Raw genomic sequence first — 21,705 nt, 5'->3', positions numbered from 1 at the left:
AAGAGATGTTGAATCGAAGACTTAACTCAAAAAAACCACTCAGTGTATCATACCTCAAAAGAAGATGTCAACACGTTAAACTCAATCAAACTACTTACACGTGGAATTTGGGTGTTCTGGAAGGAAAGCCACGATATCTGTGGATGATTTTTAAAAAGCCAGATGGTGATACTGCGACTGATAAGAATAATGCATTGAGTGATAATGCTAAGGTGAAACAACTTCGCGTTTCTCTAGATGGAACATTTTATCCACGAGATAGATTGGAAATTAATTGGGAAAAAAATGATTTTGCTGAAGCATACAAGTCTTACCAAAAGGTGTGTGAAAGTAATGGAAATAAAGAACCTATTTTAGATATGACAGCATTTAAAAGTTTGTATACAATCTATACGTTTGACCTGAGCGCTCAAAAAGAAACTATAAAGTCTAATCGAGTGGATACTTCCCTATACATTGAAAGAGGAGAGAGTGAAGAAGTTGATACATATTGTTTGCTTTTGGAAGAAACAGAATTGCAGATTAATACAGATAATGGTGTGATGATTAGTCTCACATAATTTTTTGTTAAATAAATGAGTGGCAAAGTACCAACTGGGGTATATGTTAATCAAATCAATCTTCATAAACTATCATCTTGTGTTCAAAATCAAAAGCCTTGTATGATTAACGTTAATACAATTCAGAGAAAAGGAGCAGTAAGAATTGATGTTTTGCTCACAAGAGAACAGGTTAAAATCTTGAATGACACTGGCTCACTTAAAATTAAAATGACAAAACCAATGTTAAAAAAATATTCAATAAGAGAGACGAGTGGAGGATTTCTCCCATTTCTAATTCCTTTATTTGCTGGTTTAAGTGCGGTTGGAGCATTGACGGGTGGTATTTCAACAGCGGTCAAAACTGCCAACGAAAGGAAGGCTCAACTCCAGGCTCAAAAAGAATTGGAAAGACATAACAAAGAGTTGGAGAAACAAATTAGTGGAAGTGGTGTAATTGTAGATTTTGCTGAAAAACTTGAAGGTCTGCCTGATAAAGCGAGATTGTTAGTTGGAGATATGCTTTCTTCTATAGCACAAGCAGGTGTAAAATTAACTAAAAGAGGTAATGGATTATATCTTTCTAATAAATAAATGAGCATTGATGAGTGGTTGAAAGAATACAACATCAAATTTACAACTTGCTAAATATTGTAAGAAATTAAAAATTCATAATGTGGTTATTTGTATGAGAGATGAATTAACAAATGTGTCGAAACATACAAAGAATATTATTATGAACTTAGAAGATAATGATGGGAACGGTTCTCATTGGGTTTGTATTTTTAATAGTCAAGACAAATATTATTTTGATAGTTTTGGTCTTCCACCACCTGTTGAAGTCATAAAATTCTTACAGAATGGTGTTTATCAAACATTTCAAGTCCAAGAATTAAATTCCAAGTGTTGTGGTCAATTATGTCTATATGTGTTATTTCAACTCAACAAAAATAAAAAATTTTATGATATTATTTTTAATCTAATATAAATGACTTATGTTGGTAAAGATGGTTCTATCTTTGGTGTATCTCAAGAACTGGATATTGATTTATCAAATTATTACACAAAGGCACAGGCTGAACGACATAAATATAATATAAACAAAAATATTAACATGAAAAATGCTTATAAATTAAAAAATTATCCAAGCCCGACTGACGCGAATGACTTGGTGAGATTAAGCGATTTATCACAATATATATACTTAAATAAAACGGCTGTGTATTCTAAAGATACAGAAGTGTTGATATTATCTCCAGGTCATACAGAATTCACAGTTCGAATTAAAATAAATTTTTATAAAGAAGGGCGTATCGTTTGTATGAGAATAGAACAATGGGGGTATGATATGAATGATTTAGGGTATAATTGGTCATTTAAAATTAACCTCGAAGACCTGGAACAATTAAATCAGTCTCGTAAGGAAGAATATTATCCACTTGGTATCGAGAATGAGTTTTGTGGAGCCACGATTAGTAAACAACAAATAAAAAGAATTTAATAAGGGTAAATATAATAATGGTTTTGCCCTTGTTTATCTCATGAAAACAGAAAAAACAGGATTATATATAATAAGTAAGGAAATACAAAATGATTTAACTATGGGAAGATGGGGAGGTGTTTCGTGCCATAATATTATTCTAACATATATTTCTAATACATAAATGACAGCAAGAAGGCTTCAAGAAAATTATCATTTCTGTGTCCAAGCATACCTTCAAGAAAAGGGTATTCGGTATTTTAATAAATATGTTCTACAACATAAGAATGAGGTATTTTCAATAAAAGATTGGCATTATGCTGATGTTGATAAACCGACAACTTTAGATTTAATTAGAATGTTAAATAATGACAAAATTATAAGGTTAAGAAAAGGTAAGGCTCTTTTAGAAATTCAAAAGAAATTTTATTGGTTTCCTGTTGTAAAAAAAATTATTTTGGATACAGGAATAACAAGAAATCCTGATGAATATATGTATAATATTCTATGGGGTGTAAACGATTCAAGTATAGTAAGGGATGAGGAAGGAGTTGAAGAAGAGAGGGAAGAGGAGGAAAAGGAGAAGGAGGAGAGAGAGAAGGAGGAAAGAGAGAATAGAGAGAGGGAGGAAAGAGAGAAGAGAGAGAGGGAGAAGAAAGAGAAGGAGGAAAAGGAGAAGAGAGAGAAGGAGGAAAGAGAGAAGAAAGAGAAGGAGGAAAAAGAGAAGAGAGAGAGGGAGGAGAAGGAGGAAAAAGAGAAGAGAGAGAGGGAGGAGAGGGAGGAAAGAGAGAGAATGAATAAATATCAAAATATGGAAACCAGTGAGATTCAAAAAAGATTGGTGGTATTACAGAAAATAACTCAACCCACCGAGGAGGAAAACAAAGAATTGACAAGTCTATTTGCAATACTTTCGACAAGACTATTAGCATCGACAAGATATGGATTTTAATTCAAGTTTTTTCTTAAATAAATGGAGGAGAGAGTGAAGGCATTTCTAAGGATTCTTTATGTTTTAAAAATTAAGATTCAAATGTGCATGTTGGAAACTAAAAAGGTTTTTGCACTCTGCAGAAATTTTTCTCATAAATAAATGAGTTATTGTCTCAAATGTAAAAAGAAAACTAATACTAAAAATATTTCATATATTAAAAGTAAAAATAACTGGGTTATACAAAAAGGTATATGTTCGGTGTGTGGTTCAAAAAAAAATCAATTTATCTCCAAACACAAACTCGGAGGAGATATACAAAAGTTTTTATCAGGAAGTAAATTTACAACTACTGGAATACCAGGGGAATTACATCTTCCAGGGTATTCTTTCTGTGGTCCAGGCACAAACTTGGATAAAAGATTAGATGAGGCAGACAATCCTAAATCCTGGAGTAAACCAATCAATAGAGTTGATGAAGTGTGCATGAGACACGATATTGGTTATGGGAATACCACAACGTTGGAAGAAAAGCATGAAGCCGATAGAGAAATGTTATATAATTTGTCTCTGATACAAAATCCAACCTTGAGAGAAAAAGTTGATAGGTTCATCGTGAAGAAGATGATTAGTGCTAAATTGAAACTTGGACTTGGAAATTCAAAAAACTTATAGGCTCTAATGATGCCATTAAGACTGAAGAGCAATTTGCTGATGAATTACATAAACCAATATTCACAAAGTTTCAGAGAAGGAAAGTTTATTCCAAGGAAGTTGATTATATCTGGTCTGCTGATTTGATTGAACTCAATAATGATAAGGGGTACAAGTATGCTTTAACCGTTATTGATTTGAGGAGTAGATATGCGTGGGTTGTCCCTTTAAAAAACAAAACAGGTAATACTCTTATGTTAGCTTTTCAACAGATATTTAATAAAAGTAAGAGAAAACCTAAGAAATTGTGGACTGATGAGGGTAGAGAGTTTTATAACAAGACATTTATGAATTTTCTAAAAAATAACAGTATTACATTATACAGTACCTTTAATGAAGGGAAGGCAGTTGTTGTTGAACGTTTTAATCGTACCTTAAAAGAGAGACTATATAAAAAATTCACACAACTCGGTTCACAACAATGGTCATCTTTTATTCAGGATATTGTGGATAAGTATAATGACACGATTCACACGTCAACGAATATGAAGCCATCAGAAACATTTACAAAATTAAAATATGAAAAAGAGATTAATGTCAGAAAACCTAAGTTCAAAGTTGGTGATATCGTAAGAATATATAGGTGGAAATCTCATTTTGAAAAGGGTTTTACTGAACGATGGACGAAAGAACTTTTTAAAATTGTTGATGTAATAGATACAGTTCCTTGGACTTATAAAATATATGATTTGGAAGGGGAAGAGATTTTAGGTTCATTTTATTCACAGGAATTACAAAAGACAAAACTAAGCATATAATACACCTTTGTGGACACTAGAGGGACAAGTCCGAGGTGTATTACAGTATATAATGTGTGTCAAGGGGGACGTTCTTAGATCTGTGAACCCCAAACACAGAATCCTCAACTGAATAGTCAAGGCTTAACTTTTGTTTGTGTGTGTGTGTGTGTGTGTGTGTGTAATGGGAGCAATAGGTTGGCGCTTCACTCCCTCCTACTATACACCGTTGTGGACACTCGAGGGCCAAGTCCGAGGTGTATAACAGTATATAATGTGTGTCAAGGGGGACGTTCTTAGATCTGTGAACCCCAAACACAGAATCCTCAACTGAATAGTCAAGGCTTAACTTTTGTTTGTTGATGTGTATGTGTGTGTGTCCCAACCCTCACATTCAAAATCTCAACCCCAACTCAATGTCTTTTTCAAAATGAGATTTCCACCTATATATATATATATATATATATATATATATATATATATATATATATATATATATATATATATATATATATATATATATATATTTATATATATATATTTTACGTTTTTTTTTTTTTTTTCTCTTCTTCCAATTCTGTCTTTTAAGGCTTTCAGGTTTGATGACGTAGAAAGGGGAGTAAGCCTGCACTTTCTTCCCAGAACTTTCTTGATCTTGCTCCCATCAAGCACCATCCGACAAAGAACTACATCGATAGGTTTAGATCCCAAAGAGTGATAGCAACTCCAAAAGTCTCCAAAATATAAATAAATAAAATAATAATAATAATAAATAAATAAATAAAAGCCCCCAAAAAAGTTTCAAGTGTCCAACATAAACCCAACTTTCCAAGTCTTCAAGGTATAACCACATTCCCGTTGAGTTTCCAAGATATGTATCACATTGTGAATTATCAATCCAGAACCCACATTTCAAGTATTCAAAGTAAAACCAACTTACAAAGTCTCTTAAGGATAACTCATTTACTGATTTTTTCAAAATTTGTGAGTCTCCAAGGTAGGCCCCATATTTAGAACCATCTTGGCAGAACCCTTTTCCTGAGTCTCCAAGGTAGTTATTTAAACCATCAAGGCAGAACTCATTTACTGATTTTTTTCAAAATTTGTGAGTCTCCAAGGTAGGCCCCATATTTAGAACCATCTTGGCAGAACCCTTTTCCTGAGTCTCCAAGGTAGTTATTTAAACCATCAAGGCAGAACTCATTTACTGATTTTTTTCAAAATTTGTGAGTCTCCAAGGTAGGCCCCATATTTAGAACCATCTTGGCAGAACCCTTTTCCTGAGTCTCCAAGGTAGTTATTTAAACCATCAAGGCAGAACTCATTTACTGATTTTTTCAAAATTTGTGAGTCTCCAAGGTAAAACTTGTATTCTGGCTCATCAAGGTATAACTTGTTCAGTGGGTATTGTCTTGATAACTCACAATGAGTACTATTGCTGTAAAACTCTTTTTCAGGATTTTGCTGGTCTCCAAGGTATAACTCTTTGGTTGGGTCATCAAGGACGAACTCGTTCTGTGGGTCTTGGTCGCTCATAAGGTCTTCAACCAAGCCAACAATTTCCCCCAAGTTGTAGCAAAAGCAGTATTTTCATTTCGTATTTCAGACACAATTTCCTGTGAGAGAAAATAATAATGTATTAATTAAGTTATTTAATTATTAAATGAGTATGCTTCAATCAAAGTTTGAAAATAGGAAAATAAAAAATCTTACCTCAATAGATAAGAGGTTTGAATCCAGTTCATCAACTTGAAGGTTTAGTTCCATACAAGACAGAGTTCCAAGGAACACCAAAGTCATCCCACTCAAGGTCTTCAACCAAGCCAACAATTTCCCCCCAAGTTGTAGCAAAAGCAGTATTTTCATTTCGTATTTCAGACACAATTTCCTGTGAGAGAAAATAATAATGTATTAATTAAGTTATTTAATTATTAAATGAGTATGCTTCAATCAAAGTTTGAAAATAGGAAAATAAAAAATCTTACCTCAATAGATAAGAGGTTTGAATCCAGTTCATCAACTTGAAGGTTTAGTTCCATACAAGACAGAGAGTTCCAAGGAACACCAAAGTCATCCCACTCAAGGTCTTCAACCAAGCCAACAATTTCCCCCAAGTTGTAGCAAAAGCAGTATTTTCATTTCGTATTTCAGACACAATTTCCTGTGAGAGAAAATAATAATGTATTAATTAAGTTATTTAATTATTAAATGAGTATGCTTCAATCAAAGTTTGAAAATAGGAAAATAAAAAATCTTACCTCAATAGATAAGAGGTTTGAATCCAGTTCATCAACTTGAAGGTTTAGTTCCATAGAAGACAGACAGTTCGAGACAAGCACACAGAACACCATTGCCAGCAAAAACAAATGTTTAAAATGGAGCCTGGGTTTGAAGCTTTTATAGAGAAAGACTGGTGGGTGTGGTTTCCTTTGGAAATTCCCTGGGCAAGCCTAGGCAAGCCTTCATTGGGAAATTTTTCAAAACCATAACATCCTGTAATTTTCTAGTGATTTCTTTGTGAGTCAGAGATGAACTGGAAATGATGTAAGAGTGGGCGGGGCTTAGCAAAAGTAGGCGGAGCTTAGGAAAAGTGGGCGTGGCTTAGAAAAAATACCTTATGAAAAGTGGGCGGAGCTTAGCAAAAGTGGGCGGGGCTTAGGAAAAGTGGGCGTGGCTTAGAAAAATACCTTATGAAAAGTGGGCGGAGCTTAGGAAAAGTGGGCGTGGCTTAGAAAAAATACCTTATGAAAAGTGGGCGGAGCTTAGCAAAAGTGGGCGGGGCTTAGGAAAAGTGGGCGTGGCTTAGAAAAATACCTAGTGAAAAGTGGGCGGAGCTTAGCAAAAGTGGGCAGGGCTTAGGAAAAGTGGGCGTGGCTTAGAAAAAATACCTTATGAAAAGTGGGCGGAGCTTAGCAAAAGTGGGCGGGGCTTAAAGAAAAGTGGGCGGGGCTTAACAAAAAATAACCTGTGGCTCAGGAGGTGGTCAAACAAGAGCATTAAGAGAAGTTTATCATTTCGTAATGGCACAAATGGGGTATCTTAAAAAATATAAAGATTCAAATGTTTTGTTTGTCAATATTTTAGATGGGGATTATTGTGCAAAGAAAATTAAACTATTGAAGGAATTTGAGAATGAACAAATCTTTATAGGTTCAATGAGTGAGCTGTTCAACCCCCAGGTGTTCAATTCAATGAGGTTCAACCTCAAAGTTAAAAGGGGAGACAAATAAATATACCTTGGGATAAAAAGGGGGTTTATTTTTAGGGAAAAAAAAAATGAATCGCTGAAAATCCCCCATTCATTTACATGGGGAAAAGTGAGCCAGAATCAGTATTCTTACCCTACTCGCAACTATATATATATATATATATATATATATATATATATATATATATATATATATATATATATATATATATATATATATATATGTATATATATATATATATGTATGTATGTGTATATATGTCTTCTTCTTCTTCTTCTTTCGGCTGCTCCTGTTAGGGGTCACCACAGTGGATTATCCATATGATCCGCATATTGATTTGGCACATGTTTTACGCCGGATGCCCTTCCTGACGCAACCCTGGTCGCCTCTTACGACACAGGGATATGGTACACCTATTTTAACCAGGGTATACACCGGCCCAGTATACTGGTACTCATTTCGCCGACCTCGGAAGGATGACAGGCTGAGTCAACCCCCTGGTGTTAATTCATCAGCCAACGGGGCTTGAACTCAGGACCTTATGGATCCCAAGCCGCTGCCCTTACCACTGCGCCAACACCAGGTATGTATATGTATATGTATATGTATATGTATATGAGTGTGGGGAACTGGTTTCATATGAATGGTCTTATGACACAAACCACATATCTATAATGTCATGACCCCCCCTCCCGACTTTCGGGGGCTACGGACTAAACAACAATCAACTCGCGTCGTTTTGGTGAGTCTTCACTCGCAAGCTTGGTGAATACAACGTTTCAACAAGAGAAGGTAATCTCGTTTGATGCTGGTTTCATGCAAATCAAATAAGAATTGACTAAGTTATGCCGAAAACCGCATATTTTTCAAGGGTGTGACCCCCCCCCCCCGACATTTTACCCCAACCGGTGACATGTGTTATGACGTCATTGTGTCACAAGATTGGGCATTAAATTCTGAACATTTTGGTGCTGGGTTCATGTAAAGCGGACAAGAATTGACCAAGTTATGACAAAAACCGCATATTTTTCAAGGTCGTGACCCCCCTGACCTTTGACCCCGAACCGGTAACAAGAGTATGGGCGTCATTGTGTCATATTGCATATCACAAGATGAGGCGTTGAATTCTGAACATTTTGGCGTTAGTTGCATGCAAATTGAATAAACATTGACCGTGTTATCGTAAAAAGACGATTTTGACCTTTTCGTGACCTTGACCTTGACCTTTGACCCGAACGATCCCAAAATGTAATCGAATGCTTCCTGGCTAATAACCAATCATCCCACCAAATTTCATGCAATTCGGTTTAATACTTTTTTGAGTTATACGAATCACAAGATTACAAGTAAATAAATAAATACACGCCAACCAAAACATAACCTTTCGCAGAATGTGAAGGTAATAAATAAATACTCGCCGACCAAAACATAACCTTTCGCAGAATGTGAAGGTAATAAATACACGCCAACCAAAACATAACCTTTCGCAGAATGTGAAGGTAATAAATACACGCCAACCAAAACATAACCTTTCGCAGAATGCGAAGGTAAAAAAGTAGTGGCGGCGAAGGTATGCGCTCTATGAGTGCCCGTTCTAGTTACTTATGCAACTGGAGGAATTAAAAGAAGACTTTAATAATGGGGCAACTCTATTTTTTGGGTCCATCCTCAGTTTCCTCCTCCTCCTCCTCCACCTCCTCCTCCACCTCCTCCTCCTCCTCCTCCTCCTCCGTATGCAGCACAAGGCTGTGGGTAGCATCATTGGCTGAGGGTGTGGCTGTCGTTGATGCAATGCCCCTATTACTAGTACACTGGTACTCATTTCACCAACCTCATAAGGATGACCGGCTGAGTCAACCCCACCTGGTGTTGATTCAGTGGCTGACATGGTTCAAACTTGGGACTCGAAGCTCCCAAGCTTGCCACCCCAACTACTCAGCCAACACTAAGCTTCCTTCGTTACCTCGAGAACATAAAGGAATTTACCACAATGTGTGGGCTGGCTTCACATGCAAGACTGGAGAAGGCAGGAAGTTTAGATTAGCTCTCCTCTTAAAGGTCATTACTGAGCCAGCTGGGTTTTTATATTAAAAGCCTTAAAAAAAATAGTATCTTAGGCTTATAGTGGAACTGCCACATGAGACAGGACTGATAGATGAGACAAACAGCCACTGAGCTTGGGGGAAGTGCCGTGACTTCCTGGGACACTTTGGGAACCAGCGACATCAACAATGGCACCGTTTTTCTCACTGCACTCAGCGGGGAATTTCCTCCTCCTCATGGATGCCAACCTATGGGGATTGCCTGTACTCTTAACCCTTTAAAATGCTGACCGTCAAGCAAGGAAGCAGCATGTACCATTTTTAGTCTTCGATTTGATAAAACTCGGCCAGGATTTGAACTACCAACCTCCCAGACTCGGTCGGAGCGGACACTCTACCCATCGCACTACAGAGTCTGGTTTGAATTGGTTTCTGTCTTTGTTAAAAAAAATTATTTTCTTAGTGGTAATGCCTTTTGTCTGATCAACCATCTGCTATAAATTTTAAATCCATTTCTTCTTAACCCTTAGGTCTCCACTACGAGCAAAAGAGGCCATTTTGCAACAGTTACAGCAGCAGTATGAGCGTCGCTCCAACATACTACACCAGGCTGAGGCTCGCTTGGAGAGGCTCCGAGAGCAACTTCAGGCAACTGAACGTGTCGTGCTGGTCAATCGTACTGCCCTCCGACACCTTGCACAGCAGGTAGTTTTTCTGTTTGACTACTGCCATGTTCCACTGCAGAAGTTAATATTGTCACAATGCTGGCGGTCCAGGTTAATCTCCCCCCAACCCAAATTGTGGTTAAGGGCGGTTAACACCACCAGCCCGGATGGTCGAGCGGTTCTTCCTTAAGGCGCTGTTACACCTTGACGATTTAGCCAGCAATGGCAACGTATGAAAATGTATGTAAAACGTTGGCGTACGCTGAAATTTTGACGTTTTTTAAAAAAAGTTTTGGTCGTATGCATAACATATTGGTAACGGGCACAGAACGTTTCGTTGTCTTAAAGATACCTTGTACCAACGAATGCTTTGCCTGTTGTCGGCGTTCACAACCTATGCCCAACGATAGTTTAACTTAGGCATAGCGCGCTGCACGAATCGCTGACGAACTCCTGGCGTAGCCTGTTAAAAACCTGCCGCACACCGATTTAAATCATAACCGCCTGAGAATTGGAAGTGTCAACCATGCAGCCACACCTTGACGATTTAACCAGCGTATGCCAACCTATGAAAAATGTGTCTAAAACGCTGGCATACGTCGAATATGGTCTGGGTAAGTTGTGTATACGTTAAGAGCACGCTGAAAAACGATGAAGTACGCCGTCATATATCGTGGTACGTCTAGTACATCGTGAAATTTCAAGCATGCTGAAAATTTTACGACGTACTCGCCGTATAGCTCACACGTTCCGCTACGCTGGGAATATGTTGTAGGCATGATATGCGATTGTTGACACACGTCGACACAAGTTCCTTGTAAGTTACTCATAAGTCGAAACGCGTCGAGGTAATGTTTAGCATACCCGAAACTTATTTTCTCCGTCAAGGCACATTTTCTTTTTTTCTCCTTGGCTCCGTGAAGGCACGTGACGAAGTATCTGAAGTTGTTGTTGTTGTTGTTGTTGTTGTTGTTGTTGTTGTTGTTGTTGTTTTTTATTATTATTATTATTATTATTATTTTTTTTTTTTAGTCTATCATGAATTTTAAAATATAATCGGACATTTGCTTTTAAGTTTCGACGTCGACGTGACAATATCCTCAAACAGAAAATATTCACAGAGGAGGAACTAAGAATAACACATGAGCAAACTGAAGAGGCAATCAGACGTGACGAAATATCGGAAGTTATTGTTTTTTTTTTTTTTTTTTTTTTTTTTTTTTTTTTTAATTAAAACGCTGCCAATACGCCATTATACGGTAGCTGTAAATTAGAAACACGTTCAGTAAGTTCTGTGGTCGTCCGGAAGACATCAATCAAATACGTCAATATGCGTTGGAGGTACGTTACACATAGGTTCAAAGCACGTTGCTCATAGGTTAGAAATAAGTTTTGGGTACGCGAAGCATTACCTTGACGCGTTTCGACTTGTGAGTAACTTGCAAGTAACGTGCCTCGACGTATGTCAACGATCGCATAACGTGCCCCGACGTGTGTCAACGATCATGTAACGTGCCTACAACACGTTACTCATAGGTTATAAATAAGTTTCGGGTATGCTAATCATTACCTCGACATGTTTCGACTTATGAGTAACTTACAAGTAACGTGTGCCAACGATCGCATAACGTGGCTACAACTTATGGCCAGCGTAGCGGAACGTGTGAGTCATGCGCTGGCATACGTCGTAAAATTTCAAGCATGCTAAAATTTGAGGACAACCGCAAAGTACAACGATGAAAGCCAGCGTGCTATGACGTATGGCTGTTTTTTTCAGCGTGCTCTTAATATTATCAAAACTTACCCATAACGTATTCGACGTGTGCCAGCGTTTTCGACAAATTTTTCATAAGTCTGCATACGCTGGCTAAATCGTCAAGGTGTGACAGCACCTTTAATAGGAGGCGGACACATTGATCCTTGGAGATTATAACGTGCGTGGGAGGGGCAGGGCGGAGTGACTGAGGCACAGGGAGCATAGCACAGGGAGGTTTATCTCGAACCCCATGACAAATACATGGACACAGCAACTTTAAATAACTTCACAATTTAATGAAAATCGGCAAATATTTACAAGGAACAATAATTAATTTATAATAATAATAATAATGAGATAAATTAAACGTAAAGTCTAAATTGAGGTGCCTCCACACAGACTTAAATACAGACAAGGGGAAACAAAATAAATGTGAATCCTTCCTTTATTCTGGCACTTAGCTTGGTCCAGAGATGGTCCTTGAGGAACTTGGAATTGAGGAGCTTCGTAGACGCACCCAAAAACGGTGCCAAGCCCGCTCCCTTGTAGCGGGAACGTTCGTACGACAGGCAATTCATGAGTGGGGTAATTCAACACTATGGCTCGGAGACCCTGTATAGTTTAGAATGGCGCCGTCTCCTTCGGTGACATATACGAGGCTTTGAAGCCCATCTTGTACGACCAGCCAAGAGTCGATGGCCAAAGTCTCGCATCATTACACGAGCCCAATCCCCTCAGCACGAATACGAGAATTGCGCTGTCTTCCTCATGCGTCACATGAAAGCCATTTCGTAAAGCCCCACTCTTGCAGGCCATCTCCTAGCTACGTGCTCTATCGACCGAGTGCGTCCCTCACTCCACACTTGTCCATTCCTCCTCTCTCTCTACGAGCTTCTTCTCCTTCTTCTTTTCCTCCTCCTCCTCCTCCTCCTCCTCCTCCTCCTCCTCCTTCACCTCACGCCTATCAATCATCACCCTTGGAGGCGGGGCTTCTTCTTACTTGGTCATGCAGCTCGGTTGTAATCGTAGCTGTGGTTTAAAAAAAAACATAATTCTATCACTGCTGGTTCGTAATACAAAAACGTAGGGAAAAGTCACAGGAGGGGGTAATCACATACTGGGGGAACTCATCCTTAATCCCTATCTCATTAACACTTCACCGCACCACCCTCCCCCCCCCCCCTCCCCGTGTGGTGACACGCAACGTGTAAGCTCAGTTTCCCTACTTATAATTACATTGAGATGTCTCCTACACATCCACGGACCAACCAACTCTATTCAATCCTAACTTTCCAATTAAATTCCTCCATCTACCCCCACAACCGTAACAATACTTTAACCAGTGCTTAACAGTTTTGGTTTGAGAAATCAGACTGGATACAATTCTGATATTTGTTTTCTTTTATTTCCTTAAACTATTAGGAATAAGTTTTTTAAAATGGTTAAAAATAGAATGCTTGACCGTTCATCATTCAATCACTGAGGTCATGATTGTCTGTTATTAAAGTGGTGGTTTGACTTTTAATTATCACCTCTTGGCCTTTGTATCCAACCATTCAATTAGCCAGTAGCCTACGCCAAATGACAGTTAGTCTCTTGTCACTTGACACGTTGCAAGGATACTTTGGGCCATTGCCATGGTCTCTATTTCTGCATTAATAGGCACGGGATGAAGTCTATTGGCACATTTTGGCCATATATTGTTTGTCCCACTCTTATCGCTCTTTACTAAAGTGTGGATACCTCCTCCCGATGACCTACTGTCTTTTGTTCCAGGTGAATAAAGCCCAGCAATGTGTACACAAGTCTGAAATCAATACCAAGCCTGCAATTGCAAAGAGTATGACCACGGTGATATTTAAGCAGTCCGCTCCCACCAAGCGTCGAGCTCAGACCTCAGTGGAGAGTCCGAAGGTGAGATTTGACAGTGCATTGCATGGTGAGCAGTGGCATGCTGAACCACGCTCGCATCCCCATCACATCCTTTGGAGGTGGTTTGGCATTTACAAAAGAGCACTTTGAAATGCATCATCGTTTTTATTATTATTTACATCAGAATGACGATCTTTACATATCATTTGTTTATTTAAACTTATTTGGAAGTATTGCATTGTTTTATTTTGTGAAGAACTTCAATGGCTCCCTTCTTGGGTGTGAAAAACAGTGATGGTTTGATCCATCACCACTCCTAATAGGGTGTACTACACCCACTTATCCTCCTTCCTCCCTCTCCCTCTCCCTCTCCCTCTCCCTCTCCCTCTCCCTCTCCCTCTCCCTCTCCCTCTCCCTCTCCCTCTCCCTCTCCCTCTCTCTCTCTCCCTCTCCCTCTCCCTCTCCCTCTCTCTCTCTCCCTCCCTCTCTCTCCCTCTCTCTCTCTCTCCCTCTCTCTCTCTCTCTCTCTCTCTCTCTCTCTCTCCCTCCCTCTCTCTCTCCCTCCCTCTCTCTCTCCCTCTCTCTCTCCCTCTCTCTCTCCCTCTCTCTCTCCCTCTCTCTCTCCCTCCCCCTCTCCCCCTCCCCCACCTCAATTTCTTCTTCCATTTCATTCACACTAACTCTCCCTCTTCATGATAGACTGGAAATGAACTCCATTTTCTGTAATTTGTGCTTTGTTTCATCAATGGAACAGTTGCATTTGCATGTATGAAGATGAGAAAAGCATAGATCTTTACCTCATTTTAACGATGACTTGAAATGCCCGCAAACGAGCGAAGCTGTTACAATAGATTTCTAGCCACTCATTACATCAGCTTTGCACTAGCTTCCAACCCAAACAAATAAATTGAAGTCCGCATTTTATTTTTAAACTTGTTCAAAAAAAAATGCTCATATAAATATTTGCCTGGTGTTTGCTTAACGGTTCGGTTGGTGGGCTTGGGATCCTAGGATCCTGAGTTCAAATCCCCCCTAACTGTTGAATTAATACCAGGTGGGGTTGACTGCCTGTCATCCTTCTGAGGTCAGCAAAAATGAGTGCCAGCATTCTGGTATCCTGTGTTGGAGTGGCGACCCATCCAGGATTGTGCCCAATAGCCAAGGAGACTGCTTCGGCAGCACCAACGCTCTGCACAGAGTATGAATGGATGGATATAAATATGATGGAAAAGCGTCAAATGAGGCATGGCCTGTAATTCTGGCATACCAGTTTTCTGAACTTGGTAAGTTCCAGCGCATTTGATCACTGTGAATGTAAAAGCTGTTTCAATTTTGGGTAAAGGGCATGCATCACAAAACAGGCTGCTTTTATGTGCTGATTATGTATCACATTGAAATTATTTTATTTTATTTTCTAAATTGAGTAATGCTCAAATATTTTTTTCAGTTGAGGCTCGTGGAAGAGCTATAAAACGAAAGCACTTAAAGAACATGCTGGAAAGTGGGGAAACATCAACAATATGGTAGCGCAACACAACAAGGACACTTTGGAGGGAAGAATTGGGCATTGGGAAGAATGAGAGAGTAAGGGGAAGAGGTGGAGGACACATTGTGGTGAACAAGCTGGATACAAGCTCAAGCACAGCAAGGAGGGGGCTGCTCAAGCACAAAGGAGAGGAGTGGAAACCGGGGATGATGCAGCAATGGAACAAATACGGAGAGGGTGGCAGTTTGGAGAGAGAGGAGAGAAAATGTAAAATCAGAAGCCCCTGACATTTTCAGGATGTGGCTTGGGGATTCTGCTTCATTGTGGAAGATGTGAATGATTTTTTTTCTTTTTTTTTTGCGTTTTGGTTTCCACTGCACGAAGCTGTGAGAAGTGAGGCAGGGATGAGTCCCAGCCCATCGAGGAAAGTAAGTACTCAATAAAGCTACCGCCGAGGGCCTTGAGAGTTGTTTGAAGTTCAACTTTGTGCATGAAATTGGATTTGCCATATTCAAGTTTAATTGGAAAATGTTTGTGCAAAAATCCAAATTGTGTCCGATGGATTTTTCTGTTTTCCGATGATTGGTGGAACACCAGCTCTGCTTGAATAACATTGTGGAGTATGACAGCTTGAACAATCAGTGCTCTGAAGGTGAGTTTATTATACGAAGATGAACTTTTTGGGGAAGGCAAAGGCAATAAAAACATTGACTTGTTGAATTGATGTGCTCAAGTTGAGACGTACCGATTTGAGCATGTTTCTATTTTTTAAATTAAATATCCTTTTTTATACCAGAGCGAGGTTCATGGAAGAGCAAGGTAGAACTGACAGTGGGACAAATGTCAAGGCAATGAGCTGTGGGAGAAGACTCGCTCAAGGTTCTTTAAACAAGTTTATTATTATAGAGTTGAATCATTTAATCATCCAGGAGAAATAAAATACACAGTTACAGTGCCAAGATCTCTCTGCCTAAATGTCCCAGCCAATGTCCAAGCAAACAATTGTGCAATGAGACGGTTTAGCAAAACAGGTTAAGAAACTGCTGAGGCTAGTCTTTTGTTTCGGGAGCAGTTATCTGCTCCAAGGCCCAGGCAGATAAATGAGTTGGGTTTAAGCAATGAAAAGGTACAGACAGTTGCATTTTGTCGTGTCTCATTTGATAGAATATATATTTATTATTATATATATTTATTATTTTATATATATATATATATATATATATATATATATATATATATATATATATATATATATATATATATATATATATATATATATATATTTGAGAGCATACATTTGATCATAATAAGAATTTAAATATGCATTTCAATAAAATGGACATTATCGAAGCTTTTCAACTTGCACTCAGGATAAAACCGCAAGCAGATGATTAAGAAGAAGCATCAACCTCTCGTTCTTAAGGTGCAATGTAATGTCCTCAACATTGATTGGTTGAGAGAAAGAAAGGATGGGATTACCTGATTGGTGGAACCATGGAGCATCATGAATAATGAGTCGGTAGAAATGAACCATCATGAATAATGAGAATAAAACCATCATCCTTCGTGAAATGGAGGCCACATTCTTTGTCGACAGAATTTGTCTGAACTTTACATCTATTTTGACTGATGGCTTGACTGTGACAACTGTACCACAGTCAACGTTGTGTCATCATGGAAACCACCAACCCCCTCCCAGCCCTCAGGTAATTCACGTTACGTTTCCGCCGGTACTTTGGTGATTCATCTCAGCCTAATCATTATTCATGATGGTTCATTTCTGCCTACTCATTATTCATGATGCTCTGTGTTTCCACCAATCAGCGTTGAGCACATTACATTGTAACTTTATAAACGAGAGTTTGGTGCTTCTTCTTCATCTGCTTGCGGTGTTATCCTGAAGAGTGCAAGTCGAAAAGCTTTGATAATGCGTATTATTGAAATGCATATTTCAATTTTGGTGTACTAATCAAATGTTTTATAATAATAATAATAATATGGTATATGTGAGTGTCTGCATGTATGTGCGGATGTCTACATTGCACAATGACTTTGACAATCAATATATTGCAATTCATTATTTAACAATCATTTATATTCATTGTTAAACAAGTACATATGGAAGTTATTTAAAGAGCATACATTTGAAATGTGTACTTAAGAGTTGATCTTTGGGAGTTGGGCACACTTGATTTACTTCTACTGAGAACAGGAAAAGAAGGAGGAGGGGAGGTCAACACTGAAACTAGCAAGTAAGGTGATTAAGTTCAGAAAGGTTATTGGGGGTGGGGGGGTGGGGGAAATAAAGATCATGGGCCAGAATTGGGAATGCTGAGATGATAGTGCACTGATTGTTTGAGTCGAGACAGAACAGCCTCTGGAAGAGGGTTCCATCGATTGGAGAAGCGAGGAGTAACAGAGTTGAGGTGTGCAGTCAATTTGGATTTTGGAACTTTGACGACGCTGGGGTTGATGGTTGTTGCATTTGCTTGAAGCAGGGAAATTTTGAGGGAAATTTTCCTATCGGCTTGCTCGTGAGTTAGCGGAACATATGCTTGGACAACACAGACTGGTGAGCTTCTCACTCTGTGCAGGTATAGTTCCACCGGAGCTTTCTGATGTGTAGTGTGACACACTGAAATGATCGTCACGATCTCTCAAGTTGATTAGGCTAATTAACTCCAAAGAAGCTGAAAGAATTCCCCTGTTTTAAACACGCGCTATGTTAAGGTGTATTGAGCAGCATAATCCGTCTTTCCACGGCACGGCATTCTAATTGCAAAAGAAACAAGAAAAAGAGCAATATGCGATTGCAGACCCTCGCCAGGACTTGCTTTGTGTGCTAGTGTGTTATTCAATTAATAAGAGACATAATTAGAACTGCCACTTCATAACTGCTGGCAGTGATGACTGGGTCCCAAGACATCCCGCTTTAATGCAACCTCACTTTGATTGGACACCTGACCCTGACCAATGACGTTTTTTTATTATTCAATTTAATTCAAATCAAATGGAAGACCCAAATAGGTACAGTCCTGCATTGGAGTCATCAGAAGGAACCCAAACAAGAAAAAAGCAAAGATGAAGTTATCAGGAGGATCCCGGATAGGATTCGGGGTTCACCTACTACTCCTCTCCCCTGAAAACCATCCAGGCACAGCCAAGTGAGTCTTATTCAAAATAATCCAAAAGAATGCAAATCAAAAATTTAAAGAATTATGGCTGCTGGACAATGTGTCCGATCAAGTTGAAATTTAAAACTTGTATTCCCCATCACTACTAGAACATAATTTTGAAGTTTCACGTCAATTGATTAAGCGGTTCCAGAGAGAACATTTAATATTTTTCTTCAATCCAATATTGCTGCCAAACCATGTGACCTCTGATGTCATATGTATGAATCTTTTGTTCCTCATGGATAGGCAGTCATACGTGTAAAGTTGCCACAATTTGTTCGGCCACTTCAGAGAAGTTATTTTATTTTTTTAAACAATATTGCTTCCGAATCATGTGACCGTTGGCATCAAAAAATTTTTTTTTCTGTGGACCATTTTACCATCGATGACCTCAAAAAATTTCATTCTGATCAGATGTAGCGTTCTACATATGCAATTATGACGTCATAACGAAGGCACCTATGACATCATCAAAAAACCACCTATTCCCCCTATGAGGAGTACTTACTATGTGCAAAGTTTCAATTTTTTTTCCTTGGTGCGGTTTCAGAGATGCAGGGGTCCAAAGTTTTTCTGTTTTTCTAACATGGCTGCCACATCACATGATCTATGACATCATAATTATCAATATAACATTCCACATGAGTGCTCCTATAGTGAAAATTTCATCTCGATCTGGCAAGTGGTTGCGGAGAAAAACATGAAAGCTCTGTGCGGACAAATGGACCGAAATACAAGACCCTCTCCTTTGAGGGTAACTAGAAGGGCACTCGGTAGAGCGCATACCTCCGCCACGGAATGCCTGATCCACGAGAACATATTGGGCCCAATACAGTTTTGTAATATGCTATAAATTGTTTTTTGGCCCTATCTCTCGATGGTGAGGAATCACTTTAGAAATTAAATAATTATCGTATCCAGATCCAGATTCAGATCTTCACCAAAATCGAATCGATTCTTCCTTGTCACACATCCCAGCATGTCCACCAAGTTTCGCCCGAATCTGTCCACAACCTTTTGAGATACGCTGTACACAAACAGACCGAAAGGGGTGAAAGCATAACCTCCTTCACCTTTGGTGGCGGAGGTAATAATTTGATGATCTGAATTTTTTTTTTTTTTGTTAGCATTGGTGCATGTGCTTTTGTGCTGATTTCCTTGGCATTGTTATGCTTTCTTAAATAGCTTTATTGTTTTTATTTTATTTTTGAAGTACAGTACCTTACTTTAAAAGCAGTTTTACTTCAAATTATATCAGTGTCTCCTGTAGTAAAAGTTCTTTTATTTTTACAGTTGGCAAAAAGGCTTTGCATTGACAACCAGCCATCTGGACTGAACGCAACATTTGGCAACGCGGCATGTGGCTCGAAACTATCTGCAGAGTTCATCGCCAGCGAGAAGCTCCGGTTGCAGCGGCTGGAACTTGAGTATGCGGAGAAAATCCGACGGCTGAAAGCAGCTCAGCATGCCTCAAAACGGAAGACAGTGACACACAAACGAATCATTCAAGCAGTGGCCCAACCGACGGTGAAAAGGCTCCTCACCCAGCCTGCCAACAAACCTGCTGCTCAAAAGCAGGCCGCACTCGCTTCCACGAGTCAACCTTCTCTCCACGACCTATCTCAGGACAAGCTGAGTCTCGGTCCTGCTGCAGAAGGGGAGGGCAGCAACTTGACAAAAGGAGCTGCTGGAGTTGTGTTGCATGTCGCCAATGCAGAGAAACCTCATGATGCCACCTTAACTACCAGGCCCAATCTTGTGGTGGGTGCTGAAGAGGAGGTTAGAATCGAAGTGGGAGCGGCAAAGAGGACCAACGGCAACGGGAACAGCCTTCGGATCGATGGAGCGGCCATGGCCAAATCGCATGGCTCTGTGCCTACAGGAAAAGAGAACTTTCACAAAACAACTTCTGCGTCTGACAAAGGATTGAATGCAGAAGGAACCAAAGCAACCAAGAAGATTAACAAACTTCCGTGGAATTCCAAACAGCTTGGAAAGATGCACGCTGAAGCACCTGGTCTGGAAGAAATGATTAAGGGCTTCTGCTGTGCTCTGTTTCCGAAGACCGCATTGTCTTCGCCATCAGCTGCACGGGTAATTTCTGGATTGTACAACACATAGTTTCCTCGTGGAGGGTTTGAGCTGGTCGTGTGACATTCTTTGTGTTTCCTGAACAACAAATAGAATGCAATAAGAGTTGACGTGGCACTAGTTTTAAACAATCTGCTTACGTGTTTTATAAAGTTCCTACCTCCACACTCGCACACCTGCACCCTAATGTACTGTAGTCTTTCATCACATGAGTGATTTTTATAATTGATGCAAGAAGATTCTTTCCCCTCCCCTGTTAATTAATTAAATTTTATTTTTAGTTCACATTTTATTTAATTTATTCAGCATTCTTAGCGAGAGAGAGATATGAATATTGTGTGGGGGTTGTTTTTGTTTTTTTTTCGCATTCACCAGGCACCGAAACTGAATCTCAATAATTTGTTTCGTCCGAGCCCAGAAGGGCAAGATCAACTTCACAACCCCAGTGCATCTTACCACAGCGCACTACTAACCTTCAGGTCTTACAGGTGTGTGTTTAATGGGACGTATCCATTAGCCATCTGGTCCTACAGGTTTGTTGAATGGGGAAGGTTGCACAAGTTTTCAATTTGTACATTGCTGTGTAAAAAGATTTATCACCATGGAAGGAGGGTGTACTGCAACATGTTCACCACTTCCTGCAACATGAAAATTGCCAACAAACCTTCTCTACCTCCCTACCACCATCTGTCACCCTTCTCCTGGTGTTCCCTTCCAAAATATGTCGATCTGCTGTATTATTTGTGCACTTCCTGCTTGTGGTGATCATGTAACAAAGGTTTTGGGTAATTACACAGCTACTTGCATCCATGATTGCCGCGGCACTTGCACGAAAACTGCGTGCTCCGGCGCAAAGCTTTTTGCTTCGAAAGAATTTCACAGGTGAAAGTTCCTGTGGTTCTTATTATGGAAAAGAACGTTGGTCCTCATTGACTAAACGATGAGAAGCTTTTCGATTTGTGGGTGGGTGCATCCTCCATTGGGCGGTCCCATTTGCTTGACTTGAT

General features: G+C 39.4%; 1 protein-coding gene across 4 annotated transcripts in view; it reads left to right on the top strand.

Moving 5' to 3' along the window:
• The window catches only part of ZFC3H1 (zinc finger C3H1-type containing), a 127,975-nt gene that overhangs the window by 47,730 nt on the left and 58,540 nt on the right, over positions 1–21,705 (top strand). For all 4 annotated transcript variants that reach the window (XM_085873076.1, XM_085873074.1, XM_085873075.1 and 1 more), the window contains exons 13-16: positions 10,183–10,357; positions 13,850–13,987; positions 19,901–20,701; positions 21,074–21,186. In XM_085873076.1, the coding sequence (XP_085729202.1) occupies positions 10,183–10,357; positions 13,850–13,987; positions 19,901–20,701; positions 21,074–21,186 (1,227 nt within the window). The remainder of the gene's footprint in view (positions 1–10,182; positions 10,358–13,849; positions 13,988–19,900; positions 20,702–21,073; positions 21,187–21,705) is intronic.

Source organism: Eptatretus burgeri, chromosome 3 (genome assembly GCF_056783735.1).
Source record: "Eptatretus burgeri isolate ZD-2024b chromosome 3, Ebu_testis_v1, whole genome shotgun sequence".
In the NCBI taxonomy this organism is placed as follows: Eukaryota; Metazoa; Chordata; class Myxini; order Myxiniformes; family Myxinidae; genus Eptatretus; species Eptatretus burgeri.
The sequence above is the reverse complement of the archived record's forward strand: the minus strand, read 5'-3'. Positions and strand labels throughout refer to the sequence as shown.